This window comes from Haliotis cracherodii, unplaced genomic scaffold (assembly GCF_022045235.1).
Source record: "Haliotis cracherodii isolate W230 unplaced genomic scaffold, xgHalCrac1.p SCAF_28, whole genome shotgun sequence".
NCBI lineage: Eukaryota > Metazoa > Mollusca > Gastropoda > Lepetellida > Haliotidae > Haliotis > Haliotis cracherodii.
In genome coordinates this window covers 3,866,206-3,893,866 of record NW_027266284.1, presented here as the reverse complement: position 1 = coordinate 3,893,866, position 27,661 = coordinate 3,866,206, and the positions used below count along the sequence as shown (strand labels likewise).

The 27,661-nt window shown below is 39.8% G+C and overlaps 1 protein-coding gene across 1 annotated transcript in view; it reads left to right on the top strand.

Moving 5' to 3' along the window:
* The window catches only part of LOC139473344 (receptor-type tyrosine-protein phosphatase N2-like), a 244,927-nt gene that overhangs the window by 167,326 nt on the left and 49,940 nt on the right, over positions 1-27,661 (top strand). The window contains exon 11 of the mRNA XM_071255872.1: positions 19,528-19,601. Within this exon, the coding sequence (XP_071111973.1) occupies positions 19,528-19,601 (74 nt within the window). The remainder of the gene's footprint in view (positions 1-19,527; positions 19,602-27,661) is intronic.

Here is a 27,661-nt window from a genome sequence, read left to right as displayed (position 1 = left end):
AAGAAGAGGTACAGAGGTATACTCAGAAGAGGTACAGAGGGTACACTCAGAGGAGGTACAAAGGGTACACTCAGAGGAGGTACAGAGGGTACACCCAGAGGAGGTGCAGAGGTACACTCAGAGGAGGTACAGAGGGTACACTCAGAAGAGGTGCAGAGGTACACTCAGAGGAGGTACAGAGGGTACACTCAGAGGAGGTACAGAGGTATACTCAGAGGAGGTACAGAGGGTACACTCAGAGGAAGTACAGAGGTATACTCAGAGGAGGTACAGAGGGTACACTCAGAGAAGGTGCAGAGGTACACTCAGAGGAGGTACAGAGGGTACACTCAAGAAGAGGTACAGAGGTATACTCAGAAGAGGTACAGAGGGTACACTCAGAGGAGGTACAGAGGGTACACTCAAAGGAGGTACAGAGGGTACACTTAGAGGAGTGCAGAAGTACACTCAGAGGAGGTACAGAGGGTACACTCAGAGGAGGTACAGAGGGTACTCAGCCTCCTCACACACTAACATGCCAATGTGTCATGTGTTTCACGTCAATACTTAGATGTAGCCTGCACTCCACCCAACCAAATCCTGTGCCTGCCTCTGAGATAAGATTAATATATCTGGTAATGTGTACATACTGAATTGGGATTGTGAAACTTGTTTTTTAAAAATTTGAAACAAGTTTGTTGACAAAATTTAGCATTCTGCAAGCACTGTGGAATTATTGACTCCCAAGGAGATTGTAATAGATGTTGTATGTTAGAGGGATTGTATTTCAAATTGTTATTTTAATGTACATATGTTGGTCCATGGTAAGAACTACTTTTGGCACCTCATACAGTATGGGTATCTCTTGCTGCAATAACTGAAAAAATAGTTTTAAAAAATCATGCATGAATTAATAACAGTGATTGAGAAAAAAGGAAATAACATAGTGCCATAATGTCTTTGTGTAAATTTCTCGATTGACGTTGATGTGTTCATATTGCAATCTCCCATATAGTCCAGCTTGCAGCTCTCAAATCCCTATCTCAAGAAGCCTGAGATTGATTAGATTTTCTGTCATCTTTTGTCGCTCCCTGAGAATCCCACTAGAACTGTCGCTTTGCCAAGCTTGTCAATATCAGTGTATAAGGTCTTTGTATGCAGGAAAAATAATGCGGAAATCTTAGAAACAATGGTTTCCATTTTGCTTAGCTGGAATGAGGTTGGAGATGGGTACAATATTTGTCTTGGGTTTCTGAAAGGATATTGTTTTTCGTGGACAAGGTTATGTGTGTATATTTTGTTGAGGAAGCAGTATAAATCTGGTTTGGTAAGCATTGTTGTTGTCATGAACCTGTTTGTGCACGACTAACTTCAGCGACTTCATATGCTCTGTATCAGATTGGTTTGGACTTTTTCTGGCTAAGATGTTTGCAGTTTGAGATCAGTTGAATAGGTGGTTCCATGTGTAAATGATTGGACACAAGATATATTTGTTCAAGAACTCCTAATATCTTTTCAATAACTCAGGATTAGATATTTGCAATTTGGAAACCGGCAACTAGAGAGGCCAGAGTGAAGTAAATGTTGAACATGATACTTCATGTTGGAATCTGTTAGGTCTGGTGTTACTGGGATTTAATATCTTCAACAGGTTCTTATGCTCAAAGAGCCCTGAACAAAATCTCCTTCACTCTACTCAATCTCCAGCCACTGCATAGAGTGTGAATCAGCGCCATCCCTCCATCTATGTAAAACTCACCTTACACCATCCACTAGAACAGACATCTGCTCTCTCCCTGCAAACATGGCCCCAAACATCACAGGACCCAGTACATTATTCCTGTACAGTCTGAAACCTGTTATGACCCAGCACCCAACGTCCATATTACCTCCTTTAATAAACATCTACACCTAACACACATATAACCTCCTTCAAGACACATCAGCACCCAACACACATATGACCTCCCTCAAGACACATCAGCACCCAACACACATATGACCTCCCTCAAGACACGTCTACACCCAACACACATATGACCTCCTTCCAGACACCTCAGCACCAAACACACATCACTCTCTCACTCACTCACTCACACATACACTCACTCACTATCAACATCCCGCCCTCACACCTCACTCACTCACTCACACATACACTTACTCACTTTCAACCTCCTGCACTCAAACCTCACTCACTCACTCACACATGCACTTACTCACTATCAACCTCCTGCCCTCACACCTCACTCACTCAAACATACACTCACTCACTATCAACCTCCCGCCCTCACACCTCACGCACCCACACATACACTAACTCACTATCAACCTTCCGCCCTCACACCTCACCCAATCATACATACACTCACTCACTATCAACCTCCTGCCCTCACACCTCACTCACTCACACATACGCTTACTCACTATCAACCTCCTGCCCTCACACCTCACTCACTCACACATACACTCACTCACTATCAACCTCCTGCCCTCACACCTCACGCACCCACTCACACATACACTCACTCACTATCAACCTCCTGCCCTCACACCTGACTCACTCACCCACTCACACATACACTTACTCACTATCAACCTCCTGCCCTCACACCTCACTCACTCACACATACACTCACTCACTATCAACCTCCTGCCCTCACACCTCACGCACCCACTCACACATACACTCACTCACTATCAACCTCCTGCCCTCACACCTCACTCACTCACCCACTCACACATACACTCACTCACTATCAACCTCCTGCCCTCACACCTCACGCACCCACTCACACATACACTCACTCACTATCAACCTCCTGCCCTCACACCTCACTCACTCACACATACACTCACTCACTATCAACCTCCCGACCTCACACCTCACGCACCCACTCACACATACACTCACTCACTATCAACCTCCCGACCTCACACCTCACGCACCCACTCACACATACACTCACTCACTATCAACCTCCTGCCCTCACACCTCACTCACTCACTCACACATACACTTACTCACTATCAACCTCCTGCCCTCACACCTCACTCACTCACTCACACATACACTCACTCACTTTCAACCTCCTGCCCTCACACCTCACTCACTCACACATACACTTACTCACTATCAACCTCCCGCCCTCACACATCACTCACCCACTCACACATACACTTACTCACTATCAACCTCCTGCCCTCACACCTCACTCACTCACTCACACATACACTCACTCACTAAGAACCTCCTGCCCTCACACCTCACTCACCCACTCATACACTCACTCACTATCAACCTCCTGCCCTCACACCTCACGCACCCACTCACACATACACTTACTCACTGTCAACCTCCTGCCCTCACACCTCACTCACTCACTCACACATACACTCACTCACTAAGAACCTCCTGCCCTCACACCTCACTCACCCACTCATACACTCACTCACTATCAACCTCCTGCCCTCACACCTCACTCACTCACTCACACATACACTCACTCACTAAGAACCTCCTGCCCTCACACCTCACTCACCCACTCATACACTCACTCACTATCAACCTCCTGCCCTCACACCTCACTCACCCACTCATACACTCACTCACTATCAACCTCCTGCCCTCACACCTCACTCACCCACTCACACATACACTTACTCACTGTCAACCTCCTGCCCTCACACCTCACTCACCCACTCATACACTCACTCACTATCAACCTCCTGCCCTCACACCTCACTCACTCACACATACACTTACTCACTATCAACCTCCTGCCCTCACACCTCACTCACTCACACATACACTCACTCACTATCAACCTCCTGCCCTCACACCTCACGCACCCACTCACACATACACTCACTCACTATCAACCTCCTGCCCTCACACCTGACTCACTCACCCACTCACACATACACTTACTCACTATCAACCTCCTGCCCTCACACCTCACTCACTCACACATACACTCACTCACTATCAACCTCCTGCCCTCACACCTCACGCACCCACTCACACATACACTCACTCACTATCAACCTCCTGCCCTCACACCTCACTCACTCACCCACTCACACATACACTCACTCACTATCAACCTCCTGCCCTCACACCTCACGCACCCACTCACACATACACTCACTCACTATCAACCTCCTGCCCTCACACCTCACTCACTCACACATACACTCACTCACTATCAACCTCCCGCCCTCACACCTCACGCACCCACTCACACATACACTCACTCACTATCAACCTCCTGCCCTCACACCTCACTCACTCACTCACACATACACTTACTCACTATCAACCTCCTGCCCTCACACCTCACTCACTCACTCACACATACACTCACTCACTTTCAACCTCCTGCCCTCACACCTCACTCACTCACACATACACTTACTCACTATCAACCTCCTGCCCTCACACCTCACTCACCCACTCACACATACACTTACTCACTGTCAACCTCCTGCCCTCACACCTCACTCACTCACTCACACATACACTCACTCACTAAGAACCTCCTGCCCTCACACCTCACTCACTCACTCACACATACACTTACTCACTATCAACCTCCTGCCCTCACACCTGACTCACTCACTCACACTCACATACACTCACTCACTATCAACCTCCTGCCCTCACACCTCACTCACTCACTCACACATACACTTACTCACTATCAACCTCCCACCCTCACACCTCATTCACTTTGAGTATTATGTTCATTTAAGGGTGTGTTTTATTTTCATCTAAGCATAATGATGATCTAGTCATTTTAACTTCCTCTTGAACAAAGTACAGTTTGAGCGATTTTTTATATGACAGAAAAGTAGGGTAATTCTTATTGATCTTGAATCTTCATTTTATTGAATATTTTTAAGATCATTTTAGTGAATATGAGTTTGATCCCCTGAAATCTTCTTGCCTCTTCTCCATTAGTCTTCATCTATCTCAAATTCATGTCGTTTTTCTTCATCCTTTTTACATGATGGCCTGTATTACCAAGTTTTACATTCATTGGTTATGTTCCTCAGACCACATGTAACAAATAAAATCAATGTTTTCAAAGATTGAGGCCTGGATTTGCAATGGTGTCTGATTCTCAATGCATTAACAAAGCTTTATCAGGCTGGATTTTCTTTATCAGATCAAAAGATTATTGATGTTTTTTTCGCACACTATCGGAGCATTTTTTAACTTGGACAAACCGGGCAATGGTGACAAGTAGAGAGCGTGACTCACCTGGGTGTTGTTAGGTGGTGTTACTCCCTGAATATAGCAAGGAGATAGACATATACAGTGTTCTTCCTGCGCCAGTGCACATGTTGATTCTGTTCTCACTGCGCCAAGGCACATGTCGATGCCACAACAGACTTGCATGGCTTGGCTACAGCGCTTTCAGACCATCTATCGTAACTGTTTACCGAGGGCACAGTTAGCTGCTGTATAGCACAAATATTTTCTTTTGTCAAATTTCAAGGTACTCATTTCATTGAGGGGTTCAAATTCTAAACAAAAAGTTTATTTTATTTTATTTTATTTTATTAGTTATCGTCAATAGTCAATTCAAAATATGTTAAAGTTTCAAAATCTGTACAAGACCTTTCTTTCATTACATAAAAGGAAATTGCTGTGTTTATTTCAACAGTATTAAAAAAATTACCCAAGAGTGATATATTGTCATGCCACCATTGATCTGGAGAAGAAAAAAGTCTGTGAGACACATACATGGCCCTTCACAGTGTATACTGTGTTATTAGTTGTGGCATGGCTCTCGACACACATCACATATCAAGCATACAAATGTGAATGCTAAAGAAATAGTTTCAATTATCCTTTAAATAACAAAACCTGTCCAATCTTTGTCTCGTGACATTCACTGTAACAAACCTCACTAAGGATGATGGACATACAAAGCAGGCTCCTCAACTGAAGTTGATGGTAATGGCAATTTTATATGTTATGCACAAAATATTAATTCGACCAAGCCACATGCTATTGATTTGACACCATGTATATACCAAAGTTAACCTAGTCTTCAGGTATATCACTGATTAGATATCTTTCAATAATGGTCAAATAGCAGATTGCATTTCACTGATTTATCCACCTGAACTACATATAAAAGAAGCTAGTGAAACCTCCTCATCTGTTTTATATATCTGTGTTTTACTCTGCTACTTATATCTAAGTATCAGAGTGACCAGAAACTTTCCACAAGGCTATATGATAAAAGGGATTATACTTCAACTTTATAGTAAGCAATATTCCAGCAACTCCAGCCTTTGATGTCTGCATTTCACAACTTTTGATGTACAATCGGGCATGCTTTTTCTACAAAGATTTCTCCAAGTCAAGTCAACAGTCAAGGTCTCAATAGCCTTCAAAATGTTTCATGGTAAACATGTGGAGGATATTTCCAAATTTGATACATCTGTGACAAATGATGTCCAAAGCAGTTCCCTCTTTTGACTTGTACCATTTGTTCCCATGTATTTTTAGGTGAACATTTGACTTGCCTTTGCATGTGTTTGTGTGTTTACGACTGCCAATGGTGGAGTAGGATGAGCTAATTTTTATGCAAACACCTGGTATCATCACTCTTTGTTAGTGATTCTAAACACAAACTTAGGGTATAGTCAGAATCATACAATGTATCCTGCTTTTAGAAGAGATTTCTTATGGTAATGGAAAGTGCCGCTTTTATTTATCATCACCTCTGCTGCTCTCATGTCATTGTGCAAAATGTGTATTAAATGTGAATTTTGGGAGCTGCAAGTCACAGCTTAGGATATCACACCTGCAGCTGTGAAGAGTGAGTGAGTGAATCTCAGTCAGCAGTATTCCAGCCATATCATGGCAACATTCCACACCATTGGGGTATGATGACACACAATCAAGCAAGTCACCGAGTCGGACCACCCACTCCAATTTAATTACATGCCTCTTATGACCAGCATAGAGTACTGAGGATCTGTTCTGACCTGGATCTCCACAGAATTGCAGCTGCAGAAGATTGGTACAATTCTCATGTTAATTTTTAAAGCATTGAAGCATACTGAAATCAGTTTTCTCCTGTTTTCTGTCCTGCGTCCGTAAGGAAGTGGATCAGCAAGAATCGGATGACATCTTGTAGATATTCAAATCCAGTTCTATGGAGAACTAGCACAAGAGATTATCTGTATCACTTCTCAAGTTCATTGATAGGCAAGAGTCTTATTAAATCGTGTAATCCTAAATATATCTGAAAATATTGTAGCATATACTCATTTGCTGCAAATATGTTCAATTACATATACATGCCAGGGTCATCTTGCGCTCAACGAGTCAGGTGAACTTGATCATTATAGGCAGTCTGTTCTGTTATCAGTGAAACAGTAAGTCTGTTGTATGTGTTCTGATTTTGCTTTGTGCTGCAGAACCAATTGCTTCACCGTCTGTCTGAAACTCAGACTTCAAGGTATTTAGTGAAACATTGAAGTTACCATGGTGATTTCCATGTTTGTGTCCTTTTGGACTGACTGAATTACTAAGAGAAGCATTTGTTGTCTTGCTCACTTCACACACATCCCCTTGGGGACAGATCGTCTTTTGTAAACTACAGGATGAGGGAGGGTAAGGGCCCTTTTTAGTCCCCTGGAAATGTCAGATTTTAAGGTTTATCAGACAGGTTCAAATGGCTGACATGTACTTTATTAGGTTTGCAAGTGATGGACTTTTGACATTGTCAAATACACAAATACAGTTAAGATGAGACCAAGCACAAAATGAATATTTTTACCAAACATTTGTCTTGTGTTTATGTAATTTAATTATCTCAAATGAAAATCTGCTAGGGGCACAGATTTGCTCATATCAAGATATTCCTGAAAAGTTCTATAATCATCCATTTTGACACTTTTTACCTTTACCTATGCATTTACTGTTGCCGCTAGTCATAAACTTGCAATTGTTGAAATTAACAAAGTTTTGTTCTTATTTATGTGAACATATCTGACCAGTTTCACAACAATTTCTAAAAGGTTAGCTCAGTTATTAAATTGTGCAGATCCTGTGGGCCAAAAAGTGTCCTTGTCCCAGCTTGTGTTTTGTAAAGACAGCCTCACATTCACCATATTGAATTTGATGTGTAGATAATGAAGTATGCAATGCAGTGAATTCATTGGGGTTTTAGATGTGACCCATCTGAAACATGTTCTACAACGGCTTACTATTAATGTCAGGATTGAATGATAATATAAGTGTGACTATTTGTTTTAGAGAAAAAACACATCTCTGGTTATGTGGTATATGATATCAATATCTGTTCTTGACAAAATATTTTTGAAATGCATTCTTTGGAGGGAGTTAGAGAGCTGGAAGGCACTGGATGTTCACTGTTGTGGAAGAATGAGTAGGAAGGTATTGATTAATGTCGGAACAGGCTTTGTCTCTATGTTAAATCGTCCCTTCTTATCACAGGCTTCTAAATACTCCACCTTAGTTTGAGGCTGTTCACCGCCTTCCCAATCCATACTGCATTTTGAAAATTATCGTTACAATATTTGACGTGGCCTCGGGCAAGGGATGCTCGAGCTGGTTCTGGCGCGCTGGACAGATTTTGTAGCGAATCTCGGAACTGCTAATGACCTCTCTGGCAGCCTATTACAAGGCCTGACCACCTGTAACAATCGGAGGGGAAGAACAACTGATGAGGGTGACGAGAGAGTGAATAAAGACGATTATTTCCAAAGAAAGGACATTTTCTTCATTGATTAGTTTTTCACTGCGGCCGTTGTGATCACGGCGTCTGCCGTTTCAAAGGAAATGACTGACAAACCTTGTTATAATCTACTTGGCGATCGGTAGTCAGCTCCAAAATACCTGCCACCCCTGCATTTCTGAAATGGTAGAGTCCAGCTAATACAATTCTATATAGGCAAAGTGGATGGAGGTATGTGCTGATGTATCAGGGAAATGTCAATCATGTGCTAAGGGTGGAACAAGCAACCCAAACCCCTTCTCCTGCCCTCGTTACTTCTTCATTAGGGAGTTAGAAATGAGACCCTCGGCAAGGAACAATCTGTCTTGCTCACCGTTGGCGCTCTGGACCGATTCTTCAGTCTTTCATCTTCTGGCATGCAAGACGATGATGAGATTGATGCACATGCATTCGTTGCAAGTGCAACATAGTGCATGCATGATCCAAAGGCAGGGATTTTGGTTGGATCAAGAAATTTGTTGTCATGATTGACAGGTGAGACTGACGTTGTACTTTCATTTATTGCTTGTTGATTTCTGAAGTCAAGGTTAAAGTTCACTTTGTTCTTTACATATCAAAGTAAGGTATTTTTAGAGTAAGTTACATCACTAGTTCATTTGACTCATCACTTGTGGAAATAAGTGCAGTTGACTCTGAAGGTAAGAAATGTCATTGGTCCACATGTTGTCAGCCATTTTGAATTTTACATCAATTTATTTTCTTTCACTATTTTGAATTTTAAGGTACATATTTTTAAGTCAATAAAATACTTGTAGGTACTTATTTTGGATAAAAGGCATTTCTTTGTCGTTTCATCATTGACTTTGTGAATATTTTATGAGAACATTTGAGATTAGGACAAGTTTATGAGTTTGCATACTGGGGGGTTAATGTAAGGTAATCCTCTTTGGACAGTTAATAGGCTTACAAATGTGATTTTCATTTAAATATTCTCAGTGGATTCATTAATTTTATCCTTGCCGCCATACTGCTTGCTGTTTGGCTTGTTAGGTGATATTCACAGGCTTGCTCATAGCATGCCGATTTCACGTGACAGACCCTCCCACGTGCCATTTGCATGGCGTAAATTTGTCGCCAGGTGCGTCGACGGACTCACTCGCGATCACAAGTCTAATCTATGAAATTAGCAGCTGCACCAAATCAGAGATTTAATCATGGAACAGAGCTGACCAAATTCTTATGATAGGCTCTTTTGATGGGGGAATGGTTTTTATACCAAGCTGTCACTGGCTTTAGCAAAACAGAGACAGAATGGTTTAAAAGACAAATATGATGTATGAAAATTACGGAAAATTTGCCATGTCCAGGCAACAAAAAACTAACAGGCAGTGTTTCAAAAATCTTTTTAGAAAGTTGATTGCTTTTAAATTATATTTTGTTTGTGTGATTTCCATACAGAAATGCAACATTTAGAGACTGTTATATTTAGACACTGGCTATTTTATAAATCGAAATCAATATGTGACCTCTGGCCATGTGTACTAGATACTTTCAATTAACAAGTCCCATTAGGCACTCTATCTGACTTTGAAGTCCGAGACTGAACTAGTAATCTTGTTACATCAACATGCTAAACATCATGAAAGCCATGTTGGTTTTAACTATCCTAGCAGTCTCAAATTTTGGAAATAAAACTATTTGAATTAATAAAATGGAATTCATTACCTTACTTACCTATCACAGAATCTCAAAACATGCAGATATATCTTAACATAGAATTTAGCATTCCCCATATTTGGACATTGGAATTCTTGGGAAAACATATTAGGCACTGTTTTGTGAATTTAAACTTTGAAACAATTCTAGAGACTAATAACTTGTGGAGCTTGAAGTGATTGCTTGCCAAGAATGAATGAATATTGCCTCTTTGATCATGTCATTGTCCTAAAGACTGAAGTTTATTTATGTTCATCATTTGAAGCCATGTGCTTTGGATATACAATAAGTTACATGATATTTGTGCCATGAAAAGTAGTTTTGATGGGTATTTGTTACCTGAACATGAGTTTTGTTTGGTTTCAATGCATATAAAACAAAATCTATTTATCTTTTTAATCCAATTTATCCAACTTTCTTAAAAACTACACTGATCAGTGTGGCAGAGAACAATGGTGGGGTTTGTTAGCGTCTGTGTCTGGTTGAGACTGTTCACTGCCAACTCTCTTGTCAGGCTAATAGTGAAGATTTGCTGAAAGGTGAGTGAAAGTCACCATTTACCTACTTCATTGAAAGAAATCATATCATTAAATAAATGCTCGGCAATTTCCACCGAGAAGATGTGTTGGTATGCGCCCTAGAAGATGTGTGAGTACGTGTCCTAGAAGATGTGTGGGTACGTGCCCTACAATGCATCACTTCATGATGCCAGGGTGTCGCAATTTGCAGACTATATGACTGAGTAGCGGGTAGAGGGCAACCACATGGCAGAACAATGTGGAACAATTTCCACACACAGCATCCAAGTACCACCAACACACACAGATTACCTCAACATCTTCAAACTCATCAACTTCTTCAGATCTGAGCAAACCTACACCGAAGCAACAACTGTCCAGGGACATGCCAATGGCAAGCATCGCCCAAAAGAATCTAGATATCGCTAACTAGAACTAAGACTGCAGACACAAAAATACCACCTGCAAAACAGAACAAAGACAATTATGAATATGCTGATGCATTTATTTCATCTTACTGTCTTGTAAATGTTTTTGTCCATGTGGCTGTTAATTATAAATATGTGTATAAATTTAATGTCTTTTGTCCAAATGTATGTAACAACTTTCTATTTTACACGATAAAATGGAATGTGTATGGTGGATCAGGTGTAAATATAAATGTAATAAGAGCCGTAAAAAGCTATCTAGACACATACTTTATACCTAGAAACGAACTATAGCCTAATCCCCTCGTTGTTTCAAAACTGACTATTTAAAACCATTGGCACTTTGGTGGGGTGGGGGGACACCAATTTGACACTTTCATTATACTATTTGACTTGAAAGGATTTGCGGTTGCAGAGGAAGGCAAACACTTCCCAGAAATAATGTCCAAGTGATGCAGACTCACTGATCATCTGCATCCGCACCATGTTCCTGGTCTAACACAGGAGATGAAAGATGGTTTGACACTACTTGGCCTTATGCATCCTTTTTCACATGAAACGATATCAATCGGTAATTTGAGGACAATTCTGGTGTCCTTGACATAATCATGCATGCAAGAACAATCACTGACACCCAGTTTGATTGGCCGAGGAGGGAGAAAACACTGACCCCTGTCATCGCGCGGTGTCTCAACATCAAGGAGACAATGACCAGACAGGGTTAATAGAGATCATGTGGTAGCCGACCAGACTTACCAGGCAGCCGGTACCGGGAAATTGAATACTCCAACAAGGTGCTGGTCCACTGTGAGAGAGTCATTGTTTCACTGGGGGAAAATTAATTATGGAAAAGAAGATTTTAGGTTTAGGAAAAACCTTCTTTTTGATTAACCACCTAGTTGCTGGAAAGTCTTGTAGCTCTTTCTCTTCTTTTTGTTTTCATTTGGAACATTTCTGTTGAAGGAACTGGACTTTAAGTGAGTTGATATACAATTAACATTTTAGAGTGTGTTTTCAAACAATTCCTTTAAAACATAATAAAAATATTATTAATTTTGAAGGATAGAAAGTAGTTTTAATATTATCATGGTCCAAAATCACATTCAAGATGTTGATGTTCACATAGCCTAGTCTTCCACAAAATCTCTATGTTAATTAAAGTGTAAATGCTTGTTTTATTATATCTATTGTTGATCCAGGAGAATAACCAGTCTATTAAGAGACATAATTTTAAGTGAGCGAGTGAGTGAGTATGGTTTTATGCAGCTTGAAGCAATATTCCAGCAATATCATGGCAGGGAACACCAGAAATGTGCGTAACACATTGTACATATGTCGGGGATTGAACCCGGATGTTTGGCGAGAAGAGCGAAAGCTTTAACCACTAGGCTACCCGACCGCCCCCGTCATTTTAAGCCTTAGAAGACAATAATATACTTTAATAAGTATATGAATCCACAGTTTTGTTTTGAATGTGGGTTTGTTAAGTACATAGATGTATGGAGCCTCTACACAAGATGTTGTTGGCCTCATGACAGACTGGAACCTCTACACAAGATGTTGTTGGCCTCATGACAGACTGGAACCTCTACACAAGATGTTGTTGGCCTCATGACAGACTGGAACCTCTACTCAAGATGTTGTTGGCCTTATGACAGACTGGACCCTCTACACAAGATGTTGTTGGCCTCATGACAGACTGTAACCTCTACACAAGATGTTGTTGGCCTCATGACAGACTGTAACCTCTACACAAGATGTTGTTGGCCTCATGACAGACTGGAACCTCTACACAAGATGTTGTTGGCGTTATGACAGGCTGGAACCTCTACACAAGATGTTGTTGGCCTTATGACAGACTGAAGACCTTGTAACTGTTGACCTTATGATTGGCTGTTGGCTTATGTCAAGCTGCAAAATTATCTCTGTGACAAGGACAGTTCATATTTGCAATTTAAATTATGATAAATGAGCACAGATTCACCCTTGGCATCAATATGTTTCCATATAATTAGATAAGTATTCTAATGCATGGGTATGGATGCTAATCTCTCACTAATCATGTCCCCCTAATTCATCAACCCACTTTCATTAATCTAGCTGTACTCAAAGCCTAGCCTAGATTTATTTACTTTGAACTGAATTATATTCCAACCTTTTGACTCCAAACACAGGGTACTAAAAACTAGTATTCAATTATGGTTCTTTCTCTGCCCTAATGGCGTTATCCTTGTACCTTGTCCCAGAGGTTTTAGTTTGCTTTGATGTTTCACAAACGACATCAGGGATGATATGTTACGAACTAGGCATCCAATCAACAATTTGCTAGCTTGTGGGATCACCTAATTCACTTATTGTGTAAAGTCAATGCATCCAGGCATCACTGAGTAAGAATTACACCAGTAAACCTTTTATGATGACCAAATACTGAAATTAGCCCAGTATTACTGCGCTGCTGCTAATGAGATTGGAGCTGGAAGTACATAGCAGAATCTATTATTCCCAGATTTCATTGAGAATGATGGACATGGGTGATATCGAATGTATCCTGCAGTAAACATTTTATGGTGGTTTAAAAGTCCTACTTAGTTCATCTGCAGATTAGACCTTGCACTTCAGTGATAGACTGTGTGCTTCAATAGAACAGAGGGGAGTTGGACGAGACGGGTTTAATGCTTGCATTAGGTCCAGACCTACTAGCGGTGGTTGATAGATGTGCCTGAATTACACCCTCCATATGCTGACAAATGGAGAGAGCCTGTGTAATGGTCTCCATTTGTTTCTGGCACAATACAGAGGCCCAGGTCTCGTTAAAACCATGTCTCCGGAAGATTTGTGTTAAGATTAGTTATTGTTCAACACTCCGCCACTGTTGAGCCTGGTGATTTCTATTGAAAATGAAACTGGGTGGTAATTACTGCTGTATTCTATATGTGTGCTTATCTAGCTTTAGTAGAAATGAGATGTAAATGTTTCAAGGCGGGAGGTTATTTTGGCCAAATTGATATTGAGATGCTATTAAAGTTAAAAACAATCTTAATGAGAAATAATTGATTTTGTAGCAAGTTTTAGTGCAGATTCCTGTCTACCCAAAGCAATCCCTTGTTTAAAGCATGCCCAACAAATACACAGATATGACCTAGTCCCTTCGTCCTGTTGTGAAATTGTTATGAATAGGAATACTCTTGCATTTTTAATTCAAATTCTTGAAACATTGAAGTTTGATCAATGAAGACAATGGAATTTTTATAACTTGCCATGTGCTGTTACATTTGGACACACTGGCTGTCAGTGTGATAACTTGTGACTAGAAGAAAAGACAATGCAAATTGTTGCTGAAACCTCTAACTTATCTAAAAAATCAGCTTATCTTTTTTAACTGCTTGACAATGATCAGACTGAAATTGTCTCATCAGAATAAAATACCTTATTTGTTTATTTATTGTTTGCTATTTGAGTTTCACTTTATATCTTTACAACTATTTTTGAGCAAATACAATTTATTTTAAGATTTTGACCTTAAAATCTGACTGATATGCTGTCAGAAGTGAATTACAGTTGATATAGTCAATGACACAATTGAATGAGTGCAAACATGGCCAAAAAATACTTAAAACAGTAAATTATCGTTAACTGGTCTGATGAGGTAAAATATTAAATACCTTCAAGTGCTTTTCTTCTATCCATGCCATAAGAATTCATAACTTTTTCCATATTTCCTCTTTCTAGGAATGCCATGGGAAATTAAAACTCCCTAACAGCTTTGATTGACTATTTACTTTCATTTTATGTGTGAAAATCTGACCTTTTTGTTGACTCCAAAGAATTGAAGAAATATTGTCCCAACACTGATCAGATGCCCTACTGATATTGCTAACAACCATTTAAAATATGCCCAACATTTTTGTGTAAAGTTAAGGGTTGTGTTGGTTATCTTCTCACCAATATTGTCTGAATCCATCTCCATAGAACATGACATGGTTTAGGGTGTGTGATCGAAACTGCCAAAGTTATTTGGGAAAACTTAATGATTACTTGCTGATTTATTCATGAAAAAAATTATTTGTTAAAATGAAAGTAGACATAAAAATTTGTGGACTACGTGACTGGAAAGAAATCCTCCCGTCGCAGACTAAGCAAAATATTCCTTCATTGATTATCGACAGAGGCAGGATGGAACTATCCCGAGATGATAAACATATTTTATGACCTGACGTGCCTAATTTTGTATTCTTCCAGCAACATTAAACTTTTGATTTGCTCAGTGTACAAAGATCTGGGAACATTTCCTATGGTAGAGCTAATCTTGAATAATTCTTGGACATTGCATGCCATGGGCTCATTGATTGCAGCACATGTGAGCTCATTCATCAAATTTGTGGTATAGATTTGATGGCAAATGATCCCAAACCATGTCGTTCCAGGCTAACATAGCCAAATGCCAATGTTTTACCTCAAAATGGCCCAAATCTTGTGTATTTATGAATTTTTTTCATGTTAGGAAACTAGATGAAAAATGCTTCTTCAGAATGGGAGTATGTTTAAACAAGATTTAAGCACCAAGCTAAAAATCAACGTGAAAAGCTTCTTACTTCTAACATTGATTCACTGAGAGCCAAAGTAAATTGTTCAATTCCCTTGACACCATTGGATGCTTTTCTCTCTTTACTAGTTGTATTCTGAATCTTACATTTTGAGTGAGTTGTAAAGTAAGACAAATGCCAAGTTATATGCAACATTGGTCTCTGAAGCTCTTGGAATTAGGGTGCATATGTTGTCTTTGTATTTTGAATATGTAAAATAACTTATATCCTATTCTACAGTGATTGGCAAATCATTAAATTGTTATTAAAGTTTGGCTAAAAGCTTCATTCTGCTTTAAAAATATGTTTTCAGATACACCTGTTGTCTAAATCGCTTTTATTGCACAATGTATAATATAAAATCAATACAGCATTTTGAACCACAATTGTTTCTGTGTATGCTTCTGATGTTGGTTTGTTTAGCTGTCTCAAGATTGAGTAATTGTTATCAAAATTGCACAGTAGAGTAATTCCCCAATGTTAAATGATATGTGACAATCATGGCTTGGCTGCAGAAATCCTGCTGATGTGAAACTTTACCTCACTGTACAATTTGTCATCTAGAAACTGTAGGCAAGGAGTCACATCAGATGTATGTAACACACAAGTCATTCATGACAAGAACAAACAGGTGTTACAATGATCCTACAGACCAAGGGAAGATTCTCTGAAAGCAGGAAAACTTGCTTCAGATACGTGAAGCTGCTATTTCAATGAATATTCACAAAAAGGGACATTTGCGATACTTTTATTTGAGAATTTCATTTGACAACATTAGCAATATTAAAAGTCAAAAGTCAATTACTTTTTAATTCCATTTTCCTGTTTTTCATTTCTTCTGTTTATAAACAAGCCTGATCACAAGTAACCCATAGCTCAATCGTGCAACTGTGATTTCGCTTACTCTTTCTCCAAACCGTATCCTCTTAGAGTCATACAATTGCTCCCCTTTAAATGAAATAATGAGACCACAGTTTCCAAGTCTGAGTTTGTTGTCTTTCAAATTTTTATCAAATTTCTAATGACCTTTAGGAGTTCCGACCTGGAAAGTTGCGGTATTGAACAAGGCTACCTATAGTGTAGGGAAAACATGTCAGGTGTTCAGAACTTGAAAACTTCCTGCAGTCCAGGCAGTAGGTATGAGTGCAAATGTTTGGTGACATTAGCACCAATGCTGTGTGACAGACTGCCACTATAGCATTGTCAATGTCGCAGACATCAGGATTCCCTTTCCCTCTCGCTGTTTCTGGCAGTCAGTGCTAATACCCTAGAAGCATATGGCCGTCGCTCTTCATCAAATATGGATGGTATTAGGCATAATGGCGACTGCTCTCAAATCTCAGCTCTTCATATTAGATGTGCGCAGAAGATTGTATGGTCCCTCGGGAAAATAAGGCACTGGGTCCTGGACATGCAGAGTCCATTTGTAATGACTGGTGCACCTTCAGTCGTCGTGGGGATCGCGCTATTGACAATGTTGCCCTAGCCAGATGACGGCCAGCTACAGACCAGGCTTCCAATATGATTTTTCGCCATGTAAATGAAATCACATTTTCTGGTGCTGCTTCTACAAGTGTGAACGCGGCAAGTTTTTGTGAAAGGATTGTGGATTTGTGCTGTGAGAATTTCAATGTTCCTATGACACAAAATTCCCAAGTCACATTAACCTGTCATTGGACTTTCAATTTGTACCAGATAAAGGAAATAAATGCTTTTTATGGAATGGTTCAGTAATAAGACTTTGTATGTACATAAGATCATATTAATTCCTAGAGACGTCTAAATCAGAACAAACAGTACATGAATTAGTAAAAAGATAATCAAGGGGTAAATGTTTCTCTCTTTTGCCATATAGCATATAGAACACAGGCTGGAGACTTGGAAGTTAATTTTTCTGCCTGGCCAGAGAATAGTTAATATGTTACAGCTCAGGAGAGTAAATGAGAAAATGGTGTGGTTGATAGAACTGCCATGGTGCATTTCAGATTGTGTGAGGCTCCCCATAATGTTAACATTAGGGGAATAGGCACTTAGATGTCACTTTCAGCATGAGGATTGTCTATTTCAGGGTCAACTATCGTAATGAGACATGCACCAGACCATGGCAATACTTTCACAAAAAACATGGTTCTTGTCTTCTGAGGTGAAATTACTCCTGAAATGCAACAAGATATACAGGAATTGCCTTTTATAACCTTGCTGGTTTAGAGATGAAGTGATGGACATTTGATGTAGCAGAGTGTATTGAAATTACTCCTTTCACAGACACAGATATGGCTATCAGTTTACTGAAAATTTATATGTATTGCTCATGAAAACAATGTTTTGTTCTCCTGCATGAGCAATAAAACATGATGAACGTTTATTGATGTCTCAATGGAATGACTTCTCACATAAAATGGACACATTATATGTTTCATGAGCTTTGGTTTCTTCACAATCTTTACTTATCTGTGTAGGTGTGTGGACTTGGGTATTTTCCTGGGATGAGCTAGGCAATCAGAACTCATGTAGTGTTTGAAATTGGCTTCAAGAAAAGAGACCTGTTTACCCTGCTATCTTCTGTTGGCAATAATCAGCTTATACTCTAAGGTTGTTAATGTCCAGTATGTCTAAATGAACTGGGGGGCACAGGTGGCCCCCTGTTTGTCTAAGGCGACGTGATTCGCTCTGCAGAGTTGCGTTCCTTGGGCACGCCAGAAACCTATGATTGTGGGTTCAAATCCCGGTTGGCCCCGATTATGTTTCTAGGTTTGTCAGCACCATACCTGTGCTCGTGGGTTACACTGAAGTGGTAAACGTCTGAGACCTGCATCACTTCGGGCTTTCCTCCCACATTAAGATGACACGCCGCGATATAACTGGAATACTGCTAAAAGTGGCGTTAAACCCAACTCACTCTAAATGAGCTGCAGGAGGATGGTTGGCACTCTGTTCTAACGTGTTACTTGTACACAATTATAGATAACACTTTATCTAAAACGGTGATTTCAGAATGTTCTAGGAAAATAAGAAATAAAGCCTTTGATAGGCATTTAGAAGTTAGAAGAACATGAATACATGGCACTTTTATGTGGATAGCGTCACAGCAGCTTCTTGATAACAAAAATTAGTGTAAAATTGATATTGCTTGTTTGTGTTTGCCTGTTTATTAAAAAGGCTACATGCTTTGTTGTCATGAAAGGAAATTAGCCCTCACACATTACTATGCAAGTAGAATATGCTGATGCAAAAAGCAATGTCGTCTTGCAAACAGCACCATTAGTTTGATATGTATGACATAGGTTTGATTCCCCACATGGGTACAATGTGTGAAGACCATTTCTGGTGTCTGGTAATTTTGCTCAAATATTGCTGGAATATTGCTAAAAGCAGCGTAAAACCATACTCTTGTAGATTTGACAATAAACTGATGTTTACTGAAGTTTGTGTAATGTCAATAGTTTGAGTCTAACACTTACCTGCTGTATACATACTGTATTTGAAGGTACTGTATCTGACAACAGTACTGTGACTGCCAGGGATGGGTGTGGTGTAGTACTACAACAATGTCTAAATGAGAGTTTTTGCCTTGCAGACAGCGATGAGGTGAGAACGCAGCTGACCAAGCTGACTGGCTTTGATTTGAAGAATGCAGGGATCGGAAAGGAGGTAAGTTGTAGTTTATGAATATTTACAGTGGAAGACACTAGTATTTCCATGGTGGTCAGTGGATAGTCATCCTCAATTAGCCAGGATTATTTAGATGATGGATGGTCTAAGTTGGTCTTGGGAGGTACCTTTAAAGATTATATCTCGGTAATTTGTTTTAGGTTTCCTTGATCTTGGAAGCATAGTGTTGACTTTCATTTCTGGGAGTCATGGCTTAAACAATATTGTACATGATATAGTTCCTCATGGTCTAATTTTGTCATGCAAGGAAGCTGTCATTTGTGATGGTCTTACTTGTCCTTGGAAGTAAATATTGAATGATAATTATCCATTGTCATTTCTTGGAGACATGGCTTAAAATACTTAAAAAACTTTCTGTTTGATTAAATACTGTGACAAATGATCTTATAAGAAGATACTTGCCTGAACATGTTTATCAAAGTAACAAAACACTTTGGACAGCTCATTTCAATATGACCTTTTCCTGTGAGGGATGGTGGCTGTACCATTGACCTTTAGAGGCATGGAACCATAGTCTTAGGAGTTGAATGACCTTTCTATCAGGCAGATATGGAACTAGTAAATACCTTTTGTTGGCTTTGCTTATTATGGATTAACTAAAAATTAAAAAAAACAATTTTTGTGACCAATCATGAGATGAGGGACCTCATTGGTGAGAAATCACATCATTAATATTTTAAAAACTACGACATCTTCGGAACACAAAAATATAATTCATAGCACAATTGTATCCTAGCACCCATGAGGTCCCTTTTCTCCTGGCGGGTCACATTTATTGAAGTAGCAGAAAATATGTTTTGGCATATGAATATGAAGTCACTTAATCCACATTGCATTCCTGGAGATAACTGTTTTTTATTCCTAAAGCAGTTATGAGTTTCCTCATTCATTCAACACTTCATTCAACACTTCTTTCAAGATGTTTACGCTATTTTGCCACATATCATGAGAGAAGGTATAGTCAAATACCCAATCTGTTGTGTGAAAAAGGTGGGACCTACAAGTGACTTGGATCCGATAGTACGACATGTGTTTTATTCCACCCTCTTTTGTATGGCACACATGCAGTACAAGACCAGAATCAGAACCTTGTCACTAGTCATTGCTTCAGTTTACCTGGGAAATGTTCCACATATTTGTTTTTGCTTTAAATAGAAAAGAATTCTTGCTGACACAGCATTGAATATAATACTTTAAAACCAGTCTTCAATTTTTCCAACAATGTGACCTTTAACCTACAATGGTATAGAATCATCATATCGCCTACATGGTTTAATCTGAAGATGTATTGCACATTCCTTGATTGTTGGTCAAGCAAGATTGTGAAAGAAGCAGTTTATCAAAAAACTTTTCCTTTCAGATATTACTGCCATATGCATTGCTATGTTGAAAGGAAAATCAGAATGAAATATATTCTACAAGCAAGAGATTTGTAATCTTAAAGAAGCAAACAAACATCTAGGCACTAAAACGACAAACCTGTTAGTGCCGTAAGCAAGTCCACCAGATTAGTTCAAACACATGTGCTGTTGGTAGTTTCTAAAGTAAATCGTTTTAGGATTGTGAAATATTCATAAGATTTACTCTCCGGCTTAAACCAAGGTGGGTGCGCTGTTAACGACCTCAATAACTAGGCACAAGGGCAGGCTTGTCCGTGCTCATTAATTATTAAGGCCACACTGCCGTTTGCGGTTGCTTTAATACCAGACTTACGGCTAACGAGTCCCTTGCTCACGGTGCGGGAGTTACCCACTTTTAAATTTTCTGCATTTAGAATTTGTAGCAATTAAGACTTCAATAATGTAAACTTTAATACTGTTCGATTATGTAGGAATTAAGCTTAAAAAATGGTATGCTGTTCTTCAGGCAACTGAGGTGGATGATGTATGACATAAGCTTATATGAAATGATATTAAATAAATCGGAATAGCGCATTAAATATAGGAATACTGGTAAGACTTGTTTGGTGATTTTTTTGCTGGTAAACATAGCTTGTCCATTCGTCTAATATCAAGTTTCCTAATGGCAGAGCCTGCAATTTTGAACATGGCTTGGGTACATGATAACCATGTTTGACCAAAGCCCTGGTGGGAGTATTGAATCTTTGTCAGGGATATTGACTAGACAGGCCTGTCATGGCGTTTGTCATAAAGCGTAATCTACATCATACGACATGTATATAACACCTTGCTGAGTGAGCGTCAGCTGAATCAGGCTTGGCGACATATTGATTAGTGTGTTCGTAATCGCGCTGGACTATTTTATATTTATTGCACCATAGTGCTGCTTATCAAGGCATCATGCTACCACCTGCAAGAAAAGATAACTAGCTTGAGGTTTAACATGGTGTTATCGACCTGTGTGCTATTATCACTCATATGCAAGCGCCAACCTTAAGCCATGGCATGTGCATAGGTTCTGGCCAAGACAGTGCCATTCTGATCGCCATGGCGACCTGCTAACGACAGGAACTGTGAAAGAAAAATGACCATGTTTTGTCCTCTGTCCATGGTTACCATAGTTACAATCTGTGTCTCACAAAGCCCTGATAACTCATATTCTTGAAACAGAATGCTTTACTGTCATATGGGTTATAAATGTTATTATTCTACATAATTTGTTTGTGAAGACAGGTTTGGTATCCTGTTCTTCCTTTAGACCAAGGGGAGAAAGAATAAAGAATATGTATTTTTGGATTATTTGATGAAAAAATGTAAAAATAAAGGGGTAAAGCCAGGATACGATGCTGTAGCAGATCATCGAGTCCCATATGTGATCACAATCTTTCCTTCATGGCTTTGTCAAATTTCGAAAATTGTCAAGATCATGATAATTTGATTTAATTTTGAACAAGAATGTTTGTGTAGAAAGATGAACCATAACAACTGAAGCAGAATGGAAAATTGCCTACTTAGGTTGTGTTGTGTCCTCCAGTGATGGTTTCAAAAATACATTGTCTAGTATCCACATGGTGAACATCAGATTAGTGAATCAGTGTTAATGATTGAGGAAAATAGAGAACATTGTCTACACTCACAACACAGAGTACAAGAATGTGCTTTTGAGCCAGGAACATTTAGAGAATTGCAGTTTGTTTCTATTTAAGATTATCTGTATGCTTTAGTGAGTTGTCAAGGAGATTTTAGTGAGTTGAAATGCTCATGAGGCCAATAAGAGTTTGAGCAATCCTATTTTTTAAAGTAATTTTAGCATTTACTTAATGGGGTATGGTCTTTGAAAGTCGTCAGAGTGTCATGTTCTTCGAGATCTTTCTAATTTGGAATTGCATCTTGTGGACGTCGAGAGCTTTAAGTGAATACGTTCAAAAGGCGATCCTGTCATTCCAAACTGACAGTTACATGGGAGTTGACGAGACATGAACAGGAGATACCTTTCAAAATGGCCGCCTAATGGCCTTCGTCTCAGCTGTCTCACTCAAAGAAAATTTCTATCAAGCCTGAATTAGCCACATGCAGTTTAACTGTACGCTCTTGGCCTAGTTACACATTTGTAAAGACAGTCTTAAAATTTGCAAAACCTGTGGGCTGAAAAAAGTTTTGGGAGGAATAAGAAAATGTTGCATGCATGGTTTTGTTTGTGGTGGTCCTGACTTTCTATGTGCAGAATAATCCCAGTGTGATGTCAGGTTTTTGATGTCGACATCACTGGGTGGAAAGCTGTCAGTCAGCATTAAACTATAAGCCTTATTAGCTTTTCCATGCCTTCCACTCCATGTTTGTTAACAGGGAAAAAATGGCCTTAGATCTTGGCTTGTAAAAGATAGAAGTATGGACAATTACCTGTGCCTAAGCCTCGGTCTCTTAGATACATTAAAATGTCTTCGGGCTGCAATCGGGAAAATTTTACTTTTCATGGAATGGCAAATTGAAACAGGGTTTCATTACTTTGTGGGAAGAGTCTTCAGGAAAAGGTATCAGTCTTGAAAGAGTTTTCTCCCTTGACTGATATTGATTTCTGTCTATATATATATAGCTGACATCATGCTGAAGACTTTTCAATTTCAACTCGTCTCCGATTCAGATAGTTTCAGGATGCTTCGGCTGGAGGCAATTTGCATTTAACTAAATTTAAATCGGAAATTCCATATATGCATTTGAGCTCTCTTTTTATGATTCAATTATCTTAGAATCTGCAGTGAATGAAAAAGTGTTTCATGTGTATATATGGGTATATCATATTGGGTGGTAGTGCAAGATCCGTGGATGAGAACACCTCTGGGAGGCTGTAAACATTTCTCTTGGAGTCATACCAAAATTTGTGCAGTTTTTCTCTGAAGGAATATTATTGTAACCTTTTTCTTGAAATATATTTCATAACTGGTGCTTGGCCTTATAGACACGATTTGTGCAGTGTTTCTATTTTTGGAATTTGATGTTTTTATGCATTATTGCAACCAAAACATGCCCAATATGGCTGATACTTGTGATTAGTCAGTGATTGAATTCAATTTATTGTCGCTTTAAGGGTTTCGGTATTTCAGTTATATCACTGACACTTGGGACTGGTATTGGTGACTGACACTTGGGACAGGTATTGGTGATTGACACTTGGGACTGGTATTGGTGACTGATACTTGGGACTGGTATTAGTGACTGATACTTGGGACTGGTATTAGTGACGGACACTTGGGACTGGTATTGGTGACTGATAATTGGGACAAGTATTAGTGACTGATACTTGGGACTGGTATTGGTGACTGATACTTGGGACTGGTAATGGTGGCCGATACTTGGGACAGGTAATGGTGACTGATACTTGGGACTGGTATTGGTGACTGATACTTGGGACAAGTATTAGTGACTGATACTTGGGACTGGTATTGGTGACTGATACTTGGGACTGGTATTGGTGACTGATACTTGGGACAGGTATTGGTGACTGATACTTGGGACTGGTATTGGTGACCGATACTTGGACTGGTATTGGTGACCGATACTTGGGACTGGTATTGGTGACTGATACTTGGGACTGGTATTGGTGACTGACACTTGGGACAGGTATTGGTGACTGACACTTGGGGCTGATATTAATGGCTGACCCTCAAATTCTTGTAACAAAAAGGAATATTGGCAGAATTTCTGCAAGTTGGCCCTATAAGGGACACAAACAACTTCAAAATGGATGTAGCAAACACTTTGTGGATGTCTCAGCCACAAGAACAAGTGCCATCACTTATAAATGTCACATTATATCCAATAATGGTGACATAACATTGTTTGATACTCAATTGGCTTAAGAATAAAAACAAAATATTTGTAAAAAAACAGTCACTTGAATGTATCGAAAGATACAGGCCTGTTGTTTATTTGGAAATTTCAAGAATATATCTTTTAGATCTGGGGCAGGTCACCTCTCCTCACGAGTCTTCTTGATGTGGAGCAGGTCACCTCTACTCATGAGTCTTCTTGATGTGGAGCAGGTCACCTCTCCTCATGAGTCTTCTTGATGTGGAGCAGGTCACCTCTCCTCATGAGTCTTTTTGATGTGGAGCAGGTCACCTCTACTCATGAGTCTTCTTGATGTGGAGCAGGTCACCTCTCCTCGTGAGTCTTCTTGATGTGGAGCAGGTCACCTCTCCTCACAAGTCTTCTTGATGTGGAGCAGGTCACCTCTCCCCACAAGTCTTCTTGATGTGGAGCAGGTCACCTCTCCTCATGAGTCTTCTTGATGTGGAGCAGGTCAACTCTCCTCACAAGTCTTCTTGATGTGGAGCAGGTCACCTATCCTCATGAGTCTTTTTGATGTGGAGCAGGTCACCTCTACTCATGAGTCTTCTTGATGTGGAGCAGGTCACCTATCCGCGTGAGTCTTCTTGATGTGGAGCAGGTCACCTCTCCCACGAGTCTTCTTGATGTGGAGCAGGTCAACTCTCCTCACAAGTCTTCTTGATGTGGAGCAGGTCACCTATCCTCATGAGTCTTCTTGATGTGGAGCAGGTCACCTCTCCTCGTGAGTCTTCTTGATGTGGAGCAGGTCAACTCTCCTCGCAAGTCTTCTTGATGTGGAGCAGGTCACCTATCCTCATGAGTCTTTTTGATGTGGAGCAGGTCACCTCTACTCATGAGTCTTCTTGATGTGGAGCAGGTCACCTCTCCTCATGAGTCTTCTTGATGTGGAGCAGGTCACATCTCCACATGAGTCTTTTTGATGTGGAGCAGGTCACCTCTACTCATGAGTCTTCTTGATGTGGAGCAGGTCACCTCTCCTCGTGAGTCTTCTGGATGTGGAGCAGGTCACCTCTCCTCACAAGTCTTCTTGATGTGGAGCAGGTCACCTCTCCTCATGAGTCTTCTTGATGTGGAGCAGGTCACCTCTCCCCACGAGTCTTCTTGATGTGGAGCAGGTCACCTCTCCCCACGAGTCTTCTTGATGTGGAGCAGGTCACATCTGCTTCTTTGTCTCGGAACCGAAGTTGGTGGCATGGAAAATATTTTGCAGACATCCCAAGAATCTGAATGTAAAGATTCTGTTTTAAAAGATTTATCTTTCTCCATTGTAGTCAATGTGATTTTGGAGTTGATCCATTTCTTATTTAGACATGATATAAACATATTTTGATAAAGGTAATTTATGTAACCTTGGTATGTGTGTAACTTGAGTCTTCTAAAGGGCACCCGAACATACCTGAAATCCCACACTGAACCCTATGATTTTGTCTCTTCTTCTAAGACAGTTTTGAACTAGGATCCTCTGTACATGAGACCGACTACACTATTTCCTATCTACACTAGTGGCTAACATGAAGATGGTTCACTCCTGCCCTCCTAACTAAGAACACATGTTATCAGAGAGAATTTACAGCCCTATATCCTGACGCCAACAGCATGTAAGGGTTACTGTTATTAAAGTCATCAAAGCTATCTTTCTAACACAGATATCACAAACAGCTGATTAAATTGATACAACAATGAAGGATGTACGGTGAAGTAAGTGGACACAAATTGTTGCAATCTCACAAAGACAGACACACGTCTGTGAAATATCCGCTCTGTTTTTGACATGGAGTTTTTTCGTCTCCCAACTTCAGCATGTTCTTGGCAAGAATCTAAGACTTAAATGAATCAGAAATCCCAACCCCGACCCTTGTGGATCTGGCGAATTGACAGCCTGACCCTGAGGTCCCTCGCCCATTGATTAGCGCATGTCTTTACAGAGAGATCTTGAGGTAGTCTCAAACCTCAAATTCCTCATACTGTTAGTCAGGCTATGGCACTTGTGGTAAACCATCAGCTTTCTCACAATGATGAATTCCTCAGCCAGGCCTTGCCTATTTTGGTTGTGCCATTCCTCTTCAGGGAATATGATATGAAAGGCTGCCTCATAATTATGAATAGTGTTAATATTGGCAAATATGTTGGAGGAAGATTCATGATGTCATAAAATTCCAATCACCAGGTTTTTTTTCGGGATCAAAGTCTTGTCTAAAAATAGGAAGCAATTTATCAGAACAGTTTTTATCATGCATATTAAAGCTGTCATGAAGCTTTTGTCTGTATTTTATCAGAATAAATGGAAGACAAAGGTATTAAACCAACAGCTGACCAATTTTTCTGTGTGAAATTGAGTCATGATTTTAACACTGGACAGATAATTTTGTCAAGATGGCCAGAAGCTACTCCAGTGTCTGCAGAACACAGGGACAGGACCCAACACAGGTGCTTCTATTTGCTGATAACTACCTACTATAACTTTAAAAAGGCATGCTTGTAATCATTTGGCATGAAGCTCTATACACCTAGCTGAACAACAAATGGAAATATAAATTCCCCACACTTCATCATGTGAGGAGGACTCCAGTATATGTGATACTAGCTCCTATGCATGACTTCACAAACAGTCTGATGGATATTGGCAGGTTTTGTCCAGTTTCTGCTTACTTTGGATTAGGATTCTCTCTGCTTCCTATCTTTCATAAAAATAAATCTCAAAAGAAATTAAGGAACCTTTATTAGAAGATATTTCAGATGCTTAGGGAACAGAAATGACATTTTTTAGATATTCAGACATGAAGCTTGCTC